The 14111-nt window shown below is 43.2% G+C and overlaps 2 protein-coding genes across 13 annotated transcripts in view; one reads left to right on the top strand and one right to left on the bottom strand.

Annotated features, from left to right (window-relative positions):
- LOC129835519 (phosphatidylinositol-binding clathrin assembly protein-like) overlaps positions 1 to 5895 on the bottom strand; it is a 90526-nt gene extending 84631 nt beyond the window's left edge. For 4 of the 12 annotated variants that reach the window (XM_055901182.1, XM_055901187.1, XM_055901188.1 and 1 more), the window contains exon 1: positions 4668 to 5894. In XM_055901182.1, the coding sequence (XP_055757157.1) occupies positions 4668 to 4797 (130 nt within the window). In that variant the 5' untranslated portion in view covers positions 4798 to 5894. Of the gene's footprint in view, positions 1 to 4667 lie in introns of all 12 variants that reach the window. The other 8 variants (XM_055901185.1, XM_055901183.1, XM_055901195.1 and 5 more) reach the window with 3 other exon arrangements.
- Positions 5896 to 9524: 3629 nt separating this feature from the next.
- On the top strand, positions 9525 to 13582 carry LOC129835647 (uncharacterized). The gene is made up of 2 exons (XM_055901368.1): positions 9525 to 9753; positions 12792 to 13582. The coding sequence occupies exons 1-2, from the start codon at positions 9525 to 9527 to the stop codon at positions 13580 to 13582; spliced, it is 1020 nt and encodes a 339-aa protein (XP_055757343.1).
- Positions 13583 to 14111: the final 529 nt, after the last annotated feature.

Below are 14111 nucleotides of genomic sequence, written 5' to 3'. Positions count from 1 at the left end.
TGTTTATAAAGGCATATTTGTTTAACTGGACCCACATCCGCTGTGTTTTCCCTTTAGCGACAGCTAGGATACGTCATCTCTGCAACCAGAAACACATTTCCTGCTAGTTGATGTAACATAAAAGATCCTTCCCGATAGACCAGCCTAAATAAAGCCTGAGAAATCACACGCAGTACTTCACCAGTTATAACCAATTGTGTACAGATACAATCAAAAGTTTAGACAACTACTCATTCAAGGATTTTTCTTTATTTTTACTATTTTCTACATTGTAGAACAATAGTGAAGATATAAAAACTATGAAATAACACATATGGAATCACATAACACAAAAAGTTAAATCAAAATATATTTTATATTTGAGATTCTTCAATGTAGCCACCCAATTCCCTGATGACATCTTTGCACACTCTTGACATTCTCTCAACCAGCTTCATGAGGAATGCTTTCCCAACAGTCTTGAAGGAGTTCCCACATATGCTGAGTACTTGTTGGCTGCTTTTCCTTCACTCTGCGGTCCGACTCATCCCAAACAATCTCAATTTGTTTGAGGTCGCGGGAATGTGGAGGCCAGGTCATCTGATACAGCACTCCATCACTCTCCTTCTTGGTCAAATAGCCCTTACACAGCCTGAAGGTGTCCCTGGGTCATTGTCCTGTTGCAAAATAAATGATAGTTCCACTAAGCACAAACCACATGGGATGGCGTATCGCTGCAGAATTCTGTGGTAACCACGCTGATTAAGTGTGCCTTTATTTATTTATTTATTTATTTTATTTTACCGTTATTTTACCAGGCAAGTTGACTGAGAACACGTTCTCATTTGCAGCAACGACCTGGGGAATAGTTACAGGGGAGAGGAGGGGGATGAATGAGCCAATTGTAAACTGAATTCTGCCTTGAATTCTAAATAAATCACTGACAGTGTCACCAGCAAAACACAATCCCACCTCCTCCTCCATGCTTCACGATGGGAACCACACATGCAGAGATCTACTATGCATCTCACAAAGACACAGTGGATAGAACCAAAAATTCTCAAATTTGGACTCCTCAGACCAAAAGGACAGATTTCCACAGGTCTAATGTCCATTGCTCGTGTTTGGCCCAAACAAGTCTTTTCTTTGTCCTTTAGTAGTGGTTTCTTTGCAGCAATTTGACCATGAAGTCCTGATTCACAGTCTCCTCTGAACAGTTGATGTTGAGGTGTGTCTGTTACTTGAAATGTGTGAAGCATTTATTTGGGCTGCAATTTCTGAGGCTGTTAACTCTAATGAACTTATCCTCTGCAGCAGAGGTAACTCTGAGTCTTCCTTTCCTGTGGCAGTCCTCATGAGAGCCAGTTATCATAGCGATTGATATTTTTTGTGACTGCATTTGAAGAAACGTTAAAAGTTCTTGAAATCTTCCAGATTGACTGACCTTCATGTCTTAAAGTAATGGACTGTTGTTTCTCTTTGCTTATTTGAGCTGTTCTTGCCACAATATGGACTTGGTATTTTACCAAATAGGGCTATCTTCTGTATACTCCCCCTACCTGGTCACCTGTTAATTGAAATGCATTCCAGGCGACTACCTCATGAAGCTGGTTGAGAGAATTCAAGTGTGCAAAGCTGTCATCAAGGCAAAGGGTGGCTACTTTGAATAATCTCAAATATAATATATTTTGATTTGTTTAACACTTTTATGGTTACTACATGATTCCATGTGTGTTATTTCATAGTTTTGATGTCTTTATTACTCTACAGTGTAGAAAAACCCTGGAATGTGTAGGTGTGTCCAGACTTTTGACTGGTACTATATGTTTATACACACACTACCGTTCAAAAGTTTGGGGTCACTTTAGAAATGTCCTTGTTTTTGAAAGAAAAGCAAATAATTTTGTCCATTAACATAAAATTGATCAAAAATACTGTGTAATTATTGTTAATGTTTTAAATAACTATTGTAGCTGGAAAAAGCAGATTTTTTTTTTATGGATTATCTCCATAGGCGTACAGAGGCCCATTATCAGCAACCATCACTCCTGTGTTCCAATGGCACGTTGTGTTAGCTAATCCAAGTTCATCTTTGTAAAAGGCTAATTGATCATTAGAAAAACGATTTGGCAATTATGTTAGCACAGCTGGAAACTGTTGTTCTGATTAAAGAAGCAATAAAACTGGTCTTCTTTAGACTAGTTGAGTATCTGAAGCATCAGCATTTGTGGTCTCGATTACAGGCTCAAAATGGACAGAAACAAAGCACTTTCTTCTGAAACTCAGTCTATTCTTGTTCTGAGAAATGAAGGCTATTCCATGCGAGAAATTGACAGAAAACTGAAGATCTCATACAACGCTGTGTACTACTCCCTTCACAGAACAGAGAAAACTGACTAACCAGAATAGAGAGAGGAGTGGGAGGCCCCAGTGCACAACTGAGCAAGAGGACAAGTGTATTAGAGTGTCTAGTTTGAGAAACAGACGCCTCACAAGTCCTCACTACCGATTGTTATGAAAACTTGAAACCGGCCCTAATTAAAAATCGGCCATGCCAATTAAATCGGTCGACCTCTATTAACCACGTCTACCTTGTATTTCTGATCAATGTGATGTTATTTTAAATGGACAAAAAAAATGCTTTTCTTTCAAAAACAAGGACATTTCTAAAGTGACCAAACTTTTAAACGGTAGTGTGTGTGTGTATATATAGTCTATAACCATGACAACAGATAAGCCTACTTAAAATGGAGGGAATAAGCGTCATCTCTTAGAGCCTAACCACGAGTAATTGAGGGGGACAGTCCCAATCATACTACTAATTGGCTTCAAAACACCATTTATTTTCTCCAACGATGCGTGAATGTCAGCCTGGGCTGATAGGGGCTGCTGCCTGCTGCAGTGTGGGGATGATACAATACCGTGATATGGACACCAGCTATTGGTACTAAACTAAGCATTATAACAGTTCCAAATAGATATCCATTGTCTCTTGTTTAGCCGTTGCAGAGTAGCTTGGCACTGGGGACACCAATGATGATACAGCACCCGTAATGATACAGCACCCGTAATGATACAGCACCCGTAATGATACAGCACCCGTAATGATACAGCACCCGTAATGATACAGCACCCGTAATGATACAACAGCATTCAGTGATTCCTCACAAAACCCCGGCAACAACAAACAAAATACTATGATTTGGGAGAATTTCACAAAATGTAATCTATTGAATAATTCTTTAGGAGGCAGGATTGTTAACACATATGACATTTATATCTAAAAGCATAATTGAGAAATATGTGATCAAAGTCGGCATATTTATGACATTTTGGCTTTAGCCAGGCCTCCTTTAGGACTAAATAATGTTTTATCTGTCACCCCACCATAGTGCAATCCTATGCATTGTAAGAGCTGAGTAGTGTAGGGACAGCAGTTATGATCCAACCCTAGTTATGACAACACCATAATGAACTCCTAAGCATTGTAACAGCTGCAGAGCTTAATGTATTGTCTAGGATCTAGTCTTGACTCATCTCCATCAGACAGGGACACTTGAACTTGACTTTCATCAACGCCGCTTCCTCAATGACCTTCAGTCCCTTCACATTAGACGGTAACCAACAATGGCCACTGGAAAATAAATAGGCATCAAGTTCTCATTTCAACTTTTCTGTCCCAGCAGAACATTATTTATTTTTTTGCAGCCAAAATGCCATACATGTCACAGGAATTTTATCAGTGAACATGAGAGGGTACAAAAATAATCTTATGACCATCATACTGCCGTGACCAGGAACGGCAGCATGGTAAGTCAGGCACAATGACGTCAGTCAGCTGGACCTTGGAAAGCACTACTCACGATCATCGTATTAATAAATTCATAACCAGTATGCACTGTCCAGACAGAGACAGTAGGAGGACGCAACATCCACTGAAATTCAATGACAACGTCTGCTAGGCTACTGTCTACAATGTAATTCTAGTTAAGGAAGTGACTACAGTGTGATGGAATTCAACACTGTAGCGAAATAGCTACAGTACCGGTATGTTTGGTTTTGATAGCAGGTATGTTTGGTTTTGATCTAAGCACACAGACTCACCCAAAGATGTACTCTTAAGGAGCCACCATTACTCCTTAAGGTCCAAGGACTCCATCTAAATGTGAATTGATTCTCAACTGCAATACGTTTCTAGAAACATAAAGCCCTGTAAATAATTTCACAAACGCTAAATATACACGTACTATAGACTGCTTTAACGGGCATCATCACAGTTGCAGCCAACAGGATTTCTCAGTGACAACACATTTCTGACGGCCTTCTGTTAAACACAGCCTTATTCGTTACACACAGGTGTTTGGCGCATGCTAGATATTCAATTAACACAGGTGGTACCTCAGTCTTCTGTCAACGCGCTGTAACATGGAGACATGGCAGTGTGGGAACACTAACTCCATCAAAAGGTGTGTATCCATTTAACCGTTTGGTGCTTCAAAACCATACCGCAATAGATTAGTTTTAAATGTTCAGACCAACCGTCAGGGCTCTTAACAAAACTCCCCCAATACAGAAGACGCCTTCTTCCAAATGACTCTTATGTGTAATGTAATGGAACTGAGAGTCATGATCAAGGGCTAACAGACAGACAGGCAGACAGTCCCCCCCCCACCCACACAAATACTTACAATCAAGGTGTTTTTTCTTGGGGCCGCTGACTTCGTGCGTCGTGGCCTTGCACACGGCTTTACCGATAGAAGACCCGGTCATGCTGTGCTGTGCCGCTGCGAAGCGATCCGTTATAGACTGTCCTGACATTGTGTTTCACTGTTTCGCTACAAAACTCACAACGATTATTTAGATGATAAACACACACAATGTCCAACGATTGGATATTAGCTGACGTGCGTAACACCAGTGATGGCAAGTGTGGAGGTTTCAGGCCACGTCAATCGGTTCCGTTAAAAAAAAAAAAAAGTGGTATGACGTCCTAGGCCAGTATCGTTGAAAAATGTCAGACTAATTTTAGGTATTTGTTGCAACCTCAAACCTGGTGGTTCAGCTGCCAACTGGCTGGCTAAAAATCCGAACAAACAATATGTTATTAGGTCTTGAATAAGCAAATTAGTTAACAATTATCTAGCTAGTTAACGTTAGCTATCATTAACAAGGTATTCTGTATAGTAAAAAAAAAAACGTTGACATCTAACAAGTAAACTAGCTTGTGTTAGCTAATATTTCCGTTTCTGCATTCGAACCAGGAATGTGTCCCACTATGTTTTTTGTAAACAGAAATGTCAGCTTGCTGGCTACATATAAACATCGCTAGCTAGCTGGATACCTACGGTCAATTAACAAGACCAGAGCCCACTGGCGAGATAACTATGCGCCCTGAATTATGATCACAGTTTAGCCAAGCTAGCTAACAGTTACTAACAAACGTTCACTACAATTAAATCCTTCTTCAGATTCAACTTCCACTGACGTTTTGTGTGTTTAGGCTACCTCGAACAGACGAGTCCCTTGGTTTCGAGCGAAATATAACGAACGAAAATGGGCAACGTGAAACTGTCAAACTTCTCAACTTGTCTTGAGCTTCAGGATAGATGTAGACGGATACAAGACAGCAGCCAGTTGGCTAGCCTTCCTGCTAACACCACACCAGCTAGCTACCTAGTGTACGTCCTGTCTTAACCCTGCTTCCTCCGAGTTTCGGAGAGGAACACCTGAATTTAACGTATTTGGTCCGATATATCCATGAAATTGGCAACAACGACAAACAAACAAAACTCAGAAACCACTGAGCCTTGACATCCAACTCATATCGTCGTCTTTTGTATTATTCAAGTCTTCTTGAATATGTAGGGGCTTGGCTCCACTTGCTGCCTGCCTACTACCGCGGACAAAATGGCAGCGTTGAAATCAGCTGATCTGAGAAATAGTTGATTGGATGGGACCTGGACTGTGTCGGAAATTTAAGGTAGAAATGTGCCGATGGTCATGGCATGTCTAAGACTAATACAGAAATGAACGTTGTTTCATTTGTTTTTAAAAACTCCACAGCCATTTACAATGTTTTTATTCATTGAATAAATTGTTATTCAAGCTCATTTATCCGCTGTATATGTGATTTTAACAATGTAATATTTACAAATTTAAGGTCGTATTAAATTATTTCTCAAACTCGGTGTCCTTGATTGACTCTCGCGCTCCGAGTATGGAACATTGTGTGCCTAAAAATCCTGAGAAGGACAATGATGCGCATTATTATTAGCCTGCCTGCCTGCCTGCCTTCCATCTGTACGACGTGCGCACAAAATATATGACAACGCTCAAGGTAATTTCCCCCGGTGGTATTTCACAGTAGATGCAATAAATTAGGCGATATCCTGTAATAGATGTTTTCCTATAATGAAACCCATTCTGCTCCTGCCATAGGCTTCTTCACTACTGAAGACATGGGTCTATTTATACTGTATGATGATCATCATTCATTTAAAGTCACTATTTATTTTTGCCTGACAATATCAGGAGATGTAGGAATACTGAATATAGGGCTTATACAGTAGTATATCGTCGTTATTACTTCTAGACTGCCTACAACGTAGGCTATAGCAGGGGCTTAACCATATAGTTTATGGGCTTAAATGAGATGTTTTCCCTTCCCTTATCAGGCCACCTCTTACTTTTACAACGCCCTAGTTAAGAGTTCAAAGTCCCGATGATGATGATGATGATGAGATAGAAACCATGTTTTCAGAATGAACCTCAAAGCGTTTGCTCAAACACACACACGAACGCACACATGCACGCGCGCGCACACACACACACAGCGTTTGACCTGGATTGCATAGACTAACCCAATGTAGGGCTGTGTTCGAGTACACATTGGAAAGTGTCTCTGTGTCAGGTACATTCCAGCCAAATATCGATCGTTCTGCAGATCTAGGATCAACATTGTAGGGTGGAGGAGAGGAGGGGTGAAAAACAGCATAGAGGTGTGTAGCAGATAAATCATTTTCCAGGAAGTGCATGTATGAGAAGCGATGAACCACATTAAGTCTTTGTAGTTAGAGGAAGTGGTCAGGAGGGGTGGTGCAAGCAACGGTTTTCTTCTGAGTACAAACAATATTACGTGCACATTCACACATGTACACATTAGTCCTCATACACATTAATGAATGATGATATTCATTTTCCTTTCAAAACAACACACGTGGTTCATTGTTTCCAGCCCCGTGTGGCTCAGCTGGTCGAGCACGGTGTTTGCAACACCAGGGTTGTGGGTTTGATTCTCAAGGGAGACAATTAAAAAATATATAATAATGAAAATATATTCACTCAGTTGCTCTGGATAAGAGTGTCTGCTGAACTCTCCAAAAAACATTGAGTAGTTATAGTCATAAAATAAGGCCATATCACCGGTAATTACAAACATGTATTTCAAAACTCACCTATAAATATACGGAACAAAATAATAAACGTGAAATGTTGGTCCAGTCTTTCATGAGCTGAAATAAAAGATCCCGGAAATGTTCCATACGCACAAAATGATTATTTATCTGAAAATGTTGTGCACAAATTTGTTTACATCCCTGATAGTGAGCATTTCTCATTTGCCAAGATAATCCATCCACCTGACTGACAGGTGTGGCATAACAAGAAGGGGATTAAAGAGCATGATCAGAACACAGGTGCACCTTGTGCTGGGGAGAATAAAGGCCACTCAAATATGCAGTTTTGTCACGCAACACAATGCCAAAGATTTAGCTGATTCTGAGGGAGTGTGCAATTGGCATGCAGGAATGTCCACCAGAGCTGTTGCCAGATAATTAAATGTTGATTTCTCTACCATAAGCCGCCTCCAACTTCGTTTTAGAGAATTTGGCAGCACATCCATCCGGCCTCGCAACCGCAGACCATGTGTAACCACACCAGCCCAGGACCTCCACATCCGGCTTCTTCACCTGCGGGATCGTTTGAGACTAGCCACCCGGACAGCTTTTGTGGGGAAAAACTCATTCTGGTTGGCTAGGTCTGGCTCGGGTGGGTCATGTGAAATACATAGATTAGGGCCTAATTTATTTATTTCAATTGACTGATTTCCTTATTTAAACTGTAACTCAGTAAAATCGTTGAAATTGTTGCATGTTGCGTTTATATTTTTGTTCCGTATATATTACAGTCATTTACATTCATCCAATAGAAAAATGTATCAAACAAATGGCAAATGTTCTTTCCTCTTCCTCTTTCAATGTTCCAAAGTTCCATTCTATTTCAAAATTCCATTCTATTTCAAAGTTCCGTTCTATTTCAAAGTTCCGTTCTATTTCAAAGTTCCATTCTCCCCAAAACAGTTTGAGGACATCGCCATCTAGCGGCACTAGAGTAGAATTATTTCCATGGCAACTAGATGTGAACCAGTTGCTCATGGCAACAAGCAATAGCAGCAGCTGTCAGCTTTAGTCCTATTCAACTGAAATGTGTCTTCATAGGTAGCTGTCTCTCACGACTGAATAGCCCAATTATGTTTCTCTGTTATATGTCAACAATATTAACATAATGACACTTGATTGATTGACACACTATTGAAGAGAATTACGCATCTGACATATTAACACTTGAAATTTCTCCATTAAGTATTTATTTAATTGAAGTGTCAAAAGCAGTCTGTGATGCTGTTTGGTATAGGCAGGTAGAACAGTGTTTGGATGTAAAGCTCTAGCAATCATGTCATTTGTGTCAAAGCTTTCTATCGTCTCTTTAAAATCAAATCTTTCTATTTGGCTTAAAACATCTAGTCCAATCAGTCCATGATATCCTAACTTCAGACTGACAACTTTGATTATAACACCACTCATGCACCCTCATGAATAGGCATTGGCAAGAACTCTCCGGTAGCTTACTTGAGGTTTTCCTCAATAGATCTACTCAGGAAGAGGGGTGCTACATATGTAGGATCTTAATTTGACCTATATTGTTACAGCAAAATAATCCTGCAGCAACAGGATTTGAACATTTAGTCCATAATGTTGCTTGATCGGCAGTTAGGCTATTAGCTGTCCAAAAATAGGCTACATTGATAGTGTAATACTGTTAATATGACTGTGTGTTAGTGAGGGGTTTACAATTAATTTATGAAAATCACACAGGTTATCTGCATTTCCTGTGGTGCAGTTAAATTCTCAGTAAGAAAAAGAGTGATCAAATTAAGATCCTACATCTGTAAATGTCAGAGTGCATTAATGGACCCAACACCAGAGAGAGCCTCAATATGTACTGACAACAAAATACGTTGTGGCTTATAACCCCCCCCCCCCCCCATTTTGTTTTGTTGTCAAACTGGAAACTCTATCTCAGTCTCTTAAAACACTTGTTTCCAACTAACACCGTTTCGATACCATTTATATTTTCTCCACAGAAGCATGGCCGCACGCCCTATTTTCAGTTTTCTTGATGCGTCTAGGAAGGAGGGGCACCAGATGTCACAATGTCCATTTAATTACACCTCACTGGACAGAGCCTCCGACTCAGGGCCAATCAGTATGGACTGGCAGCAGCCGACTCAGGGCCAATCACTATGGACTGGCAGCAGCCGACTCAGGGCCAATCACTATAGACTGGCAGCAGCCGACTCAGGGCCAATCACTATGGACTGGCAGCAGCCGACTCAGGGCCAATCACTATGGACTGGCAGCAGCCGACTCAGACCTATTGCACCACGCACACGTAGACCCTCGCAGATATTCCCACGCCTAGAGCCAGGAGTAGGAGGTAGAACTGGGAGCTTGCATGTGACAAATAACATTTAATTTATTTTGATTTTTGGGGAGAAAAAAAATCATTGAGTTAATAAAAGGCACATACAGACATGATCTCTTTATTGTTTTCAAAGCAGCTCCAACGCGCAGGTGTTTCAGCCTAGCTCAGTGCTTTCTGTGGTGGTGAGGCAAGCCAGCCAGAAAATACAGAGCATAGAGGTTGGTCATGTTCTCTAGTTGCACCGTGATTGGCTCAGTGTTCTGTCACTCATGGGGACACTACGTCACCGCAAAATCTAGAGGGTAGAGCTCGAAAATTCAAGCCCCTTGGGTGCTGCCGGAGAGTTCCATTAGAAGTTCCCATCCAAGAAGGCTCAAGGTCATTGGCCACAGGTAAAATGGCGTCAAATCACGTTATATCTACAGTAGCTTTGATTGGACTGATGTCAGCATCCTTCTCTTAAAATCTTACCTAGCAAGTTAGACAAGCAGTTATCATCATGAATCACGTCAACAATCTACTGGAAAATCATTTAAAATCTTTGTCATATGAAGAGAAATTACAGATAAATCGTATCGGTGCTCATTGGCCATTGGACATAAACATTACACAACAAGTTGGAAATCTCAAATTCAACATTGAGGTATTTGGAAGGAATCAGTGGCTAACTGCAAGCATTGGAAAGCAATCACTAGTCTGCTATTCAGTGGATAATGTATGTGGTCCAAGTCTGGGTTTAAGGGTCTCTTTTCCCAGCTTAAAAGGATAAACATTCACATGCAACACCATGGGACAGAAAAGGTTGAATACACTGTCCATGCTGTCAATCCAGCATGACTTCTGCCATGTTCAAAACAACTGGAAACTCGGAGTTGGGAAATCTCAGACTTCAATGAGTTCAAGACAACTGGGAACTCAAAAAAAAAATGGATCAATCTCTCACTGGGAAAAAAAAAGTTTTGAACGGTCATAGAGCTCCGACCTGAAGATCATTGACGTCATGATTCGACCGTGTTTTTTCCCCGAGTTTCCAGTTGCCTTGAAAGCACCATAAATCCAGAGAATTACAGGCTTTGATGGCAAAGTTTGATAAACAAAATTTGCCCACAAGAAGGACCGCCATGCCTCCTTCCTGTTCACTTGAGAACAGCACAACAAGATGAGTCCAAAAATGTCTTGTATGCTGCTGCATACATGATGTAATATGCCAGGGAGATATGTATACTGTAGCTAAGAAAGTAGTACTAAGTGTATGTTGTGTAGGAAGCTGTTAGTAGCCCATGTGCCTCACCCTAATAATGTGTCCCTTTCCTCTTCATAACTTAGCCTACTGTTCAGACTTGGTGGTGCACACGTAGCCTGTTTCAGAGAAATATCATTATCAAATATTGTAAGAGCTTTCATTGTCCGCTTATATGCCTCCTTTATTTATCCTATGGTTCTGATTTGGTGTACAGGGAGAATACTGTAAGGACGGTCCATGTCCTGAATTCTGTAGCTGTACATTTCAAAAGTGCTGAACAATCGAAATTCTTAATCAAAATGATAAATTGCATCTTATCCGCTCATCGTCCCCTTATGCCATAGTTTCCGCTGATAGCCAGGTGTAGAGGTGATAAGGATTAACTCCATGGTGCTGAAAAGAAAGCTCTGCTGTTTGGACAGCTTTATGTAGTTTGTGGGCACCGTATGTCACCATTATAGTGCAACTCATGTATTGTTTAGTGTTGTGTTGTGTTGTGGCTTTGCTGGCATGCATCGATTGTTTTGTTGTTGAGCTTGCCCCACCAAGATGTACATGCTATAATCACCACTGGATTGAAAGACACGGCATTCATCAGGATATTTTCTACTGTATTTATTTGTCGGCTTTTAGGACTATGTATTTTACTTCGTTGACTATATAGGCCTACTGCCTACTGCTGAATTGGCCTATAGGCTATCTCCGAGTTCTAGGCTCTCATTTCTTTAACGGTGTAACGAATGTCGTCGGGAGAAGGAGTAGAGGACCAAGGTGCAGCGTGGTAAGTATTCATAATACTTTTAATAAATACGAACACTTGAACAAAAACAACAAAGCGACAAACGAACAGTTCTGCAAGGTGCAATACACAAAACAGAAAACAACTACCCATAAAGCAAAGGTGGGAATGATGCTACTTAAGTATGGTTCTCAATCAGAGACAACGATAGACAGCTGCCTCTGATTGAGAACCACACCAGGCCAAACACCTAGAAATACAAAACATAGAACAAAACATAGAATGCCCACCCCAACTCACACCCTGACCAAACCAAAATAGAGACATAAAAAAGGAACTAAGGTCAGGGCGTGACAAACCGCCAATGGATCACAGTATGTTATAAAATATGTTCATATGGCAGAGGCTGGGGCGCTTGCCGTAGTCGAATTTTAACTTTGAGATTTTCATCATTTTACTTCAGATTTTTTGGGAATAATCACGTGACAATGATTTTGAGAAACTAAAGTGTTATTATTGAAATGAAACCGATCCACGAAAATGCGCATATACAAATAATCTTAACTGGCACGCAGCTCGGTAGAAATGGTAGGATAAATTGTATGCTTCCTCAAACTTGAAACTCACGAGCTGCCTATGGTCTTTACTATAAACCCAATAAAAAAAATTTTTTTTAAGGTAAATGTACAAGCACGTGCACACATAGGAGATCTCTTCGAAAAACCTGCCTGCCTATGGAAATCAAAGGTCCTGTCACGTTCCTGACCTATTTCTGTTAGTTTGTTGTATGTGTTAGTTGGTCAGGACGTGAGTTTCTGTTCGTTTCGTGCGTTCTTCATGTTATATGTAAGTTCGTATAGTTCAGGTTTGTCTACATTTGTTTTGTTATTTTGTTAGTTATTTCAAGTGGTTTCGTTTCGTGTTTTTCTCGTCTTGTTTTATTAAAATTATGTCATCACAACCCGCTGCGCCTTGGTCGAATCACTACTCCTCCTCTTCGGTTGTAGAGGAGGAGGAATACCGTTACAGGTCCTTACAACTGATTCGTTCTGGCGCCGGCCCTGGTAGGGGGCCTGGTAGGGGCCCTGGTAGGGGGCCTGCTAGGGGGCCTGCTAGGGGGCCTGCTAGGGGGCCTGCTAGGGGGCCTGGTAGGGGGCCTGGTAGGGGGCCTGCTAGGGGGCCTGGTAGGGGGCCTGGTAGGGGCCCTGGTAGGGGCCCTGGTAGGGGGCCTGGTAGGGGGCCTGGTAGGGGGCCTGCTAGGGGGCCTGGTAGGGAGGCTGGTAGGGGGCCTGGTAGGGGGCCTGGTAGGGGGCCTGGTAGGGGCCCTGGTAGGGGGCCTGGTAGGGGGCCTGGTAGGGGGCCTGCTAGGGGGCCTGGTAGGGGGCCTGGTAGGGGGCCTGCTAGGGGGCCTGCTAGGGGGCCTGCTAGGGGGCCTGGTAGGGGGCCTGGTAGGGGGCCTGCTAGGGGGCCTGGTAGGGGCCCTGCTAGGGGGCCTGCTAGGGGGCCTGCTAGGGGGCCTGGTAGGGGGCCTGGTAGGGGGCCTGGTAGGGGGCCTGGTAGGGGCCCTGGTAGGGGGCCTGGTAGGGGGCCTGGTAGGGGGCCTGGTAGGGAGGCTGGTAGGGAGGCTGGTAGGGGGCCTGGTAGGGGGCCTGCTAGGGGGCCTGCTAGGGGGCCTGGTAGGGGGCCTGCTAGGGGGCCTGGTAGGGGGCCTGGTAGGGGCCCTGCTAGGGGGCCTGGTAGGGGGCCTGCTAGGGGGCCTGGTAGGGGCCCTGCTAGGGGGCCTGCTAGGGGGCCTGGTAGGGGGCCTGGTAGGGGGCCTGGTAGGGGCCCTGGTAGGGGGCCTGCTAGGGACCTGCTAGGGGGCCTGGTAGGGGGCCTGCTAGGGGGCCTGGTAGGGGGCCTGGTAGGGGGCCTGCTAGGGGGCCTGGTAGGGGCCCTGGTAGGGGGCCTGGTAGGGGACCTGGTAGGGGGCCTGCTAGGGGGCCTGGTAGGGGGCCTGGTAGGGGCCCTGCTAGGGGACCTGGTAGGGGGCCTGCTAGGGGGCCTGCTAGGGGGCCTGGTAGGGGGCCTGGTAGGGGGCCTATGGAAAGCCACTGGGTGGTTAGGTATGACTGTTTTTCAGCACGTTGGATGCTGTAATGTGTTCAATGTCAGAAAGATTCAGCGAACACAACAGCCAACTGGTTGAGCCCCTGTTTTCCCTTGACCCAGAGAGTCATGACTTTCTAGATAAAACTACTGCTGGATCTAAGCACAACAGATTTGGTGGAAGCTGAGTTTCGAGTTGCTCGCCAGTTTTTACAGACTAAAATCGCATGCTCTACTCCCAATGAGGACAAATGGATCCCACTTGATATCCTGCAATGATTGTCTGGGCCTCAGTCCACT

Source organism: Salvelinus fontinalis, chromosome 36 (assembly GCF_029448725.1).
Source record: "Salvelinus fontinalis isolate EN_2023a chromosome 36, ASM2944872v1, whole genome shotgun sequence".
NCBI lineage: Eukaryota > Metazoa > Chordata > Actinopteri > Salmoniformes > Salmonidae > Salvelinus > Salvelinus fontinalis.
The sequence above is the reverse complement of the archived record's forward strand: the minus strand, read 5'-3'. Positions and strand labels throughout refer to the sequence as shown.

Bases quoted from the DNA above. Each gene is read 5' to 3' on its own strand.
- LOC129835647 (XM_055901368.1), top strand. From the start codon at position 9,525: ATGGACTGGCAGCAGCCGACTCAGGGCCAATCACTATGGACTGGCAGC. The intron at 9,754-12,791 runs GTAGAACTGGGA...CGGCCCTGGTAG, and splicing joins CCTAGAGCCAGGAGTAGGAG to GGGGCCTGGTAGGGGCCCTG.